We start from the raw sequence: 8,255 nt of genomic DNA on the forward strand, positions 1-8,255 counted from the left end.
CACCCGCGAAGCCACACCCCCTCCCGCGAAGCCACACCCCCTCCCCTCAAGCCACACCCCCCCATGCACCCCCATTTCCTCAAAGCCACACCCCCTCCCCTCAAGCCCCGCCCCGTCCCCTCAAGCCCCGCCCCCTCCCCAAGCCTCGCCCCTCCCCAAGCCCCCTCCCCGAAGCCCCGCCCCCTTCCACGAAGCCACACCCCCTCCCCTCAAGCCTCACCCCCTCCCCTCAAGCCCCGCTCTTTTCCCCAAGCCCCGCCCCCTCGCCCTCAAGCCCCGCCCCCTCCCCCTCAAGCCCCGCCCACCATGAAGACGGTGCGGCCGCTTCCGGGTTCGCCGCTGAGGAGGACGCGGGGGCCCCTCCCCCGGCGGATGGCGGTCGCCGTGGCAACCAGGAGGCGGGAACGGGCCTGGAAGGCCCCTCGCTGCGCCGCCAGGAAGGCCCCCTGCAGCCCCGGGCACGCCCCTTCCGGTTCCGGCCCCGCCCCTTCCGCAGTAGGCTCCGCCCCTTCCGGCCCCTGCGGGCGGAGAGGGGGTAAATGGGGGGGGGGGGGCGGGGAAAGGGGTTTGTTTTGGGGGGGGGAAATGGGGGTTTTGGGGGGGGAAAGGGGGTTTGGGGGGGAGAAATGGGGTTTTTTTGAAGGGAAAAGGGGTTTTTTGGGGGGAGAAATGGGGATTTTGGGGGGAAAAGGGGGTTTTGGTGGGGGGAATGGGGGTTTTGGGGGGAAAAGGGGGATTGGGGGGGAGAAATGGTTTTTTTTGTGGGGAAAAGGGGGTTTTTGGGGGGAGAAATGTTTTTTTGGGGGGGGAAATGGGGGGTTTGGGGGGAGAAATGGGGTTTTTTTGAAGAGAAAAGGGGTTTTTTGGGGGGAGAAATGGGGATTTGGGGGGGGAAAAGGGGGTTTTGGGGGAGAAATGGGGGTTTTGGGGGGAAAAGGGGGGATTGGGGGGGAGAAATGGGGTTTTTTTGAAGGGAAAAGGGGGTTTTTGGGGGGAGAAATGTTTTTTTTGGGGGGGAAATGGGGGGTTTGGGGGGAGAAATGGGGTTTTTTTGAAGAGAAAAGGGGTTTTTTGGGGGGAGAAATGGGGATTTGGGGGGGGAAAGGGGGTTTGGGGGGGAGAAATGGGGTTTTTTTGAAGGGAAAAGGGGTTTTTGGGGGGAGAAATGGGGATTTTGGGGGGGAAAAGGAGGTTTTGGAGGGGGGAATGGGGGTTTTGGGGGAAAAGGGGGTTTGGGGGGGAGAAATGGGGTTTTTTGTGGGGAAAAGGGGGTTTTTGGGGGAGAAATGTTTTTTTTTGGGGGGAAATGGGGTTTTGGGGGGGAAAAGGAGGTTATTTGGGGGGAATGGGGGTTTGGGGGGAGAAATGGGGATTTTTTGGGGGAAAAAGGGGTTTTGGGGGGGGAAAGGGTTTTTTTTTGTGGGGAAAAGGGGGTTTTTTGGGGGAGAAATGGTTTTTTTTGGGGGGGAAATGGGGGTTTTGGGGGGGAAAAGGAGGTTTTGGAGGGGGAAATGGGGGGTTTGGGGGAGAAATGGGGTTTTTTTGAAGGGAAAGGGGTTTTTTGGGGGAGAAATGGGGATTTTGGGGGGTGAAAGGAGGTTTTTTTGGGGGGAATGGGGGGTTTTGGGGGGAAAAGGGGGTTTGGGGGGAGAAATGGGGTTTTTTGAAGGGAAAAGGGGGTTTTTGGGGGGAGAAATGTTTTTTTTGGGGGGAAATGGGGGGTTTGGGGGGAGAAATGGGGTTATTTTTTAAGAGAAAAGGGTTTTTTTGGGGGGAGAAATGGGGATTTGGGGGGGGAAAAGGGGTTTTTGGGGGGAGAAATGGGGTTTTTTGGGGGGAAAAGGGGGTTTGGGGGGGAAAAATGGGTTTTTTTTTTGGGAAAAGGGGGTTTTGAGGGGAGAAATGGGGGTTTTGGGGGGGTTATGGGGGGGAAAAGGGTTCTTTTGGGGGGAAAGGGGGTTTTGGGGGGGAGAAATGGGGGGGTTGGGGGGGAAAAGGGGTTTTTTGGGGGGTGAATGGGGGTTTTGGGGGGAGAAATGGGGGTTTGGGGTGGGGAAATCGGGGGAGAAATGGGGTTTTGGGGGAAAAGGGGGTTTTGGGGGGGAAATGGGGGGAGAAATGGGTTTTTTTTGAAGGGAAAAGGAGTTTTGGGGGGAGAAATGGGTTTTTTGGGGGGGGAAATGGGGGTTTTGGGGGGGAAAAAGGGGGTTTTGGGGGGGAGAAATGGGGTGAGAAAAGGGGGTTTTGGGGGGAAAAGGGGGTTTTGGGGGGAGAAATGGGGGTTTTGGGGGTAGAAAAGAGGGTTTTGGGGGCAGAAAGAGGGAGTTGTGGGGCAGAAAGAGGGGGATGTGGGGCAGGAGGGGCACTTGTGGGGCAGAAAGGGGGTCTTGGGGGGGCAGAAAGGGGGATTTTGGGGGCAAAAATGGGGGTTTGGGGGGGCAGAAAGAGGATGCGGGGGGGGGTGGGGAGGGGGCGGGGCTTAGGGGGTGGGCGGGGTTTGGGGAGGGGGGGCGGGGCCTGACCTGGAGGAAGTGCTTCTGCAGCAGCTCCCACGTGTCCGTCACCACTTGGTCCACCAATCCCTGCAGAGCTCCCGCCTCTGAGCCCGCCCACCGGCACCCGTAGCTGCAGCACATGGGGGGCAGAAAGGGGCAGTTTTGGGGGCAGAAATGGCCTTTTTGGGGGCAGAAATGGCCTTTTTTGGGGGCAGAAATGGCCTCTTTGGGGTCAGAAATGGCCTTTTTGGGGGCAGAAATGGCCTTTTTTGGGGAAGAAATGGGGTTTTGGGGGGGCAGAAAGGGGCAGTTGTGGGGCAGGAGGGGCAGTTGTGGGGCAGAAATGGCCTTTTTGGGGGAAGAAATGGCCTTTTTTGGGGAAGAAATGGGGTTTTGGGGGGGCAGAAAGGGGCAGTTGTGGGGCAGGAGGGGCAGTTGTGGGGCAGAAATGGCCTTTTTGGGGTCAGAAATGGCAGTTTTGGGGGCAGAAATGGCCTTTTTTGGGGAAGAAATGGGGTTTTGGGAGGCAGAAAGGGGCAGTTGTGGGGCAGAAATGGCCTTTTTGGGGGCAGAAATGGCCTTTTTTGGGGAAGAAATGGGGTTTTGGGGGGCAGAAAGGGGCAGTTGTGGGGCAGAAATGGCCTTTTTGGGGGCAGAAATGGGGGTTGGGGGGGCAGAAGGGGCCACTTGTGGGGCGGAAATGTCAATTTTGGTGTAAAAAATGTCAATTTTGGGGTCAGAAACCTCATTTTTGGGGTCAGACGTGTCGTTTTTGGGGGCAGAAACGCTGTTTTTGGGGTCAGAGGGGCGGTTTTGGGGGGCAGTTGTGGGGCATGAGGGCCACTTGTGGGTCAGGAGGAGCCACTTGTGGGGCGGAAATGTCAAATTTTGGGGTGAGAAATGTCAATTTTGGGGTGAGAAATGTCAATTTTAGGGCGCGAACCCTCATTTTGGGGGTCAGACGCGTCGTTTTTGGGGGCGGAAACGCCGTTTTTGGGGTCAGAGGGGCGGTTTTGGGGGGCAGTTGTGGGTCAGGAGGGCCACTTGTGGGTCAGGAGGAGCCACTTGTGGGGCGGAGATGTCAAATTTTGGTGTGAGAAATGTCAATTTTGGTGTGAGAAATGTCAATTTTGGGGCGTGAAACCTCATTTTGGGGGTCAGACGCGTCGTTTTTGGGGGCGGAAACGCCGTTTTTGGGGTCAGAGTGGCGGTTTTGGGGGGCAGTTGTGGGGCATGAGGGCCACTTGTGGGTCAGGAGGAGCCACTTGTGGGGCGGAAATGTCAATTTTGGGGTGAGAAATGTCAATTTTGGGGTGAGAAATGTCAATTTTGGGGCAGAAACCTCATTTTGGGGGTCAGACGCGTCGTTTTTGGGGGCGGAAACGCCGTTTTTGGGGTCAGAGCGGCGGTTTTGGGGGGCAGTTGTGGGTCAGGAGGGCCACTTGTGGGTCAGGAGGAGCCACTTGTGGGGCGGAAATGTCAATTTTGGGGTGAGAAATGTCAATTTTGGGGTGAGAAATGTCAATTTTGGGGCAGAAACCTCATTTTGGGGGTCAGACGCGTCGTTTTTGGGGGCGGAAACGCCGTTTTTGGGGTCAGAGGGGCGGTTTTGGGGGGCAGTTGTGGGCCATGAGGGCCACTTGTGGGTCAGGAGGAGCCACTTGTGGGGCGGAAATGTCAATTTTGGTGTGAGAAATGTCAATTTTGGGGTGAGAAATGTCAATTTTGGGGCGCGAAACCTCATTTTGGGGGTCAGACGCGTCGTTTTTGGGGGCGGAAACGCCGTTTTTGGGGTCAGAGGGGCGGTTTTGGGGGGCAGTTGTGGGCCATGAGGGCCACTTGTGGGTCAGGAGGAGCCACTTGTGGGGCGGAAATGTCGATTTTGGTGTAAAAAATGTCAATTTTGGGGCGAGAAATGTCAATTTGGGGCGCGAAACCTCATTTTGGGGGTCAGACGCGTCGTTTTTGGGGGCGGAAACGCCGTTTTTGGGGTCAGAGGGGCGGTTTTGGGGGGCAGTTGTGGGCCATGAGGGCCACTTGTGGGTCAGGAGGAGCCACTTGTGGGGCGGAAATGTCAAATTTTGGTGTGAGAAATGTCAATTTTGGTGTGAGAAATGTCAATTTTGGGGCGCGAAACCTCATTTTGGAGGTCAGACGCGTCGTTTTTGGGGGCGGAAGCGCCGTTTTTGGGGTCAGAGGGGCGGTTTTGGGGGGCAGTTGTGGGCCATGAGGGCCACTTGTGGGTCAGGAGGAGCCACTTGTGGGGCGGAAATGTCAATTTTGGGGTGAGAAATGTCAATTTTGGGGTGAGAAATGTCAATTTTGGGGCGCGAAACCTCATTTTGGGGGTCAGACGCGTCGTTTTTGGGGGCGGAAACGCCGTTTTTGGGGTCAGAGCGGCGGTTTTGGGGGGCAGTTGTGGGCCAGGAGGGCCACTTGTGGGTCAGGAGGAGCCACTTGTGGGGCGGAGATGTCAAATTTTGGGGTGAGAAATGTCAATTTTGGGGTGAGAAATGTCAATTTTGGGGCGCGAAACCTCATTTTGGGGGTCAGATGCGTCGTTTTTGGGGGCGGAAACGCCGTTTTTGGGGTCAGAGGGGCGGTTTTGGGGGGCAGTTGTGGGGCATGAGGGCCACTTGTGGGTCAGGAGGAGCCACTTGTGGGGCGGAAATGTCAAATTTTGGGGTGAGAAATGTCAATTTTGGTGTGAGAAATGTCAATTTTGGGGCGCGAAACCTCATTTTGGGGGTCAGACGCGTCATTTTTGGGGGCGGAAACGCCGTTTTTGGGGTGAGAGAGGGGTTTTTTGGGGGCAGTTGTGGGCCATGAGGGCCACTTGTGGGTCAGGAGGAGCCACTTGTGGGGCGGAGATGTCAAATTTTGGGGTGAGAAATATCAATTTTGGGGTGAGAAATGTCGATTTTGGGGCGCGAAACCTCATTTTGGGGGTCAGACGCGTCATTTTTGGGGGCAGAAACGCCGTTTTTGGGGTCAGAGGAGCGGTTTTGGGGGGCAGTTGTGGGCCATGAGGGCCACTTGTGGGTCAGGAGGAGCCACTTGTGGGGCGGAAATGTAGATTTTGGTGTGAGAAATGTCAATTTTGGGGTGAGAAATGTCAATTTTGGGGCGCGAAACCTCATTTTGGGGGTCAGGTGCGTCGTTTTTGGGGGCGGAAACGCCGTTTTTGGGGTGAGAGGAGCGGTTTTGGGGGGCAGTTGTGGGCCATGAGGGCCACTTGTGGGTCAGGAGGAGCCACTTGTGGGGCGGAAATGTCAATTTTGGTGTAAAAAATGTCAATTTTGGGGCGAGAAATGTCGATTTTGGGGCGCGAACCCTCATTTTGGGGGTCAGACGCGTCGTTTTTGGGGGCGGAAACGCCGTTTTTGGGGTCAGAGGAGCGGTTTTGGGGGGCAGTTGTGGGCCATGAGGGCCACTTGTGGGTCAGGAGGAGCCACTTGTGGGGCGGAAATGTCAAATTTTGGGGTGAGAAATGTCAATTTTGGGGCGCGAACCCTCATTTTGGGGGTCAGACGCGTCGTTTTTGGGGGCGGAAACGCCGTTTTTGGGGTCAGAGGGGCGGTTTTGGGGGGCAGTTGTGGGCCATGAGGGCCACTTGTGGGTCAGGAGGAGCCACTTGTGGGGCGGAAATGTCAATTTTGGTGTGAGAAATGTCAATTTTGGGGTGAGAAATGTCAATTTTGGGGCGCGAAACCTCATTTTGGGGGTCAGACGCGTCGTTTTTGGGGGCGGAAACGCCGTTTTTGGGGTCAGAGGGGCGGTTTTGGGGGGCAGTTGTGGGCCATGAGGGCCACTTGTGGGTCAGGAGGAGCCACTTGTGGGGCGGAAATGTCAATTTTGGGGTGAGAAATGTCAATTTTGGGGTGAGAAATGTCAATTTTGGGGCGCGAAACCTCATTTTGGGGGTCAGACGCGTCGTTTTGGGGGGCGGAAACGCCGTTTTTGGGGTCAGAGCGGCGGTTTTGGGGGGCAGTTGTGGGCCATGAGGGCCACTTGTGGGTCAGGAGGAGCCACTTGTGGGGCGGAAATGTCAAATTTTGGGGTGAGAAATGTCAATTTTGGGGCGCGAAACCTCATTTTGCGTCGTTTTTGGGGGCGGAAGCGCCGTTTTTGGGGTCAGGGAGGGGTGATTTTTGGGGGGGGCGGGGTCACTTGTGGGTCACTTGTGGGTCACTTGTGGGGCGCTCACCTGCGGACGGCGGCCACGCCGGGGTGCTGCCGGAGGTATTCTTTCAGGGCGGCCATTTTGACCTCCGCTTCTTTTGACTCCGCCTCGTAATCGCCGCGGTAACGCTCCGGCACCTCCCTGAAACCCCATTGGTCGCTTCCAGCCACGCCCCGACCCCACCCTTTCAAGCCACGCCCCCTTCTCCCCCCCCCCTTTTCCCCTCCGCCCTTTCTCCATCCCCCATCCTCAAGCGCCGCCCTCCCCCAAGCCCCGCCCAGCTCTTTTAGCCCCGCCCATCCTTTGGCCACGCCCTCCCCGAGGCCACGCCCACCCACCGGAGGAAGGCGGGGTCTCGTATGTAAATGAGGGCGGGGGTGGGCGGGGCTCCGGGGCGCCACCGCTGTAGGAAGGTCCGGAGCTCCATCTCCGTCACCGAACGGCCGTGGGGCAGTCCCTGGGGGGGGGGGGGAGGGGGAAATTGGGGGCAGAAAGGGGGTTTTTGGGGCAGATATGGGGGTTATGGGGGGGGAAATGGGGGTTGCGGGGGGGGGAATGGGGGTTATGGGGGGAGAAATGGGGGTTTTTGGGGGGAAATGGGGGAGAAATGGGGGTTTTGGGGGGGAAATGGGGGTTTTGGGGGGAGAAAAGGGGATTTTGGGGGGGGAAATGGGTTTTTTGGGGCAGATATGGGGGTTTTGGGGGGAGAGATGGGGGTTACGGGGGGGGGAAATGGGGGTTATGGGGGGAAAAAAGGGGGTTTTGGGGGGGAAATGGGGGGAGAAATGGGGGTTTTGGGGGGGAAATGGGGGTTTTGGGGGGGGAAATGGGGGGAGAAAAGGGGATTTTGGGGGGGGAATGGGTTTTTTGGGGCAGATATGGGGGTTTTTGGGGGAGAGATGGGGGTTACGGGGGGGGAAATGGGGGTTATGGGGGGAAAAAAGGGGGTTTTGGGGGGGGAAATGGGGAGAGAAATGGGGGTTTTGGGGGGGAAATGGGGTTTTGGGGGCAGAAATTGGGGGTTTGGGGGCAGAAATGGGATTTTGGGGGCAGAAATGGGGGTTTTGGGGGCATAAAATGGGTTTTTGGGGGCAGAAATGGGTTTTTGGGGGCAGAAATGGGCTTTTTGGGGGCAGAAATGGGGTTTTGGGGGCATAAAATGGGGTTTTGGGGGCAGAAATTGGGGGTTTTGGGGGCAGAAATGAGATTTTTGGGGGCATAAAAGGGATTTTTGGGGGCAGAAAATGTTTTTTTGGGGGCAGAAATGGGATTTTTGGGGGCAGAAAAGGGATTTTTGGGGGGCAGAAATGGGCTTTTTGGGGGCAGAAATGGGGTTTTGGGGGCAGAAATGGGGGTTTTGGGGCAGAAATGGGATTTTTGGGGGCAGAAAAGGTTTTTTTGGGGGCAGAAATGGGATTTTTGGGGGCAGAAATGGGATTTTTGGGGGCAGAAAATGTTTTTTTGGGGGCAGAAATGGGATTTTTTGGGGCAAAAAAGGGTTTTTGGGGGGCAGAAATGGGCTTTTTGGGGCAGAAATGGGGTTTTTTGGGGGGGGGGCGGCTGTGGGGCGGGGGTGG

At 56.9% G+C, this 8,255-nt stretch overlaps 1 protein-coding gene across 1 annotated transcript; it reads right to left on the reverse strand.

Moving 5' to 3' along the window:
* Positions 1–305: 305 nt before the first annotated feature.
* LOC309685460 (telomerase protein component 1-like) lies at positions 306–7,135 on the reverse strand (the record flags this gene model as incomplete). Its single annotated transcript, XM_082501224.1, has 4 exons — positions 306–518; positions 2,523–2,625; positions 6,703–6,819; positions 7,017–7,135. Coding segments are annotated over 4 exons (552 nt in total), but the record flags the coding sequence as incomplete, so codon positions are not given.
* Between the last annotated feature and the right edge of the window lie 1,120 nt (positions 7,136–8,255).

The sequence above is a fragment of the Vanellus vanellus genome, assembly GCF_965231255.1.
Source record: "Vanellus vanellus genome assembly, contig: HAP1_SCAFFOLD_2441, whole genome shotgun sequence".
Taxonomy (NCBI): Eukaryota; Metazoa; Chordata; class Aves; order Charadriiformes; family Charadriidae; genus Vanellus; species Vanellus vanellus.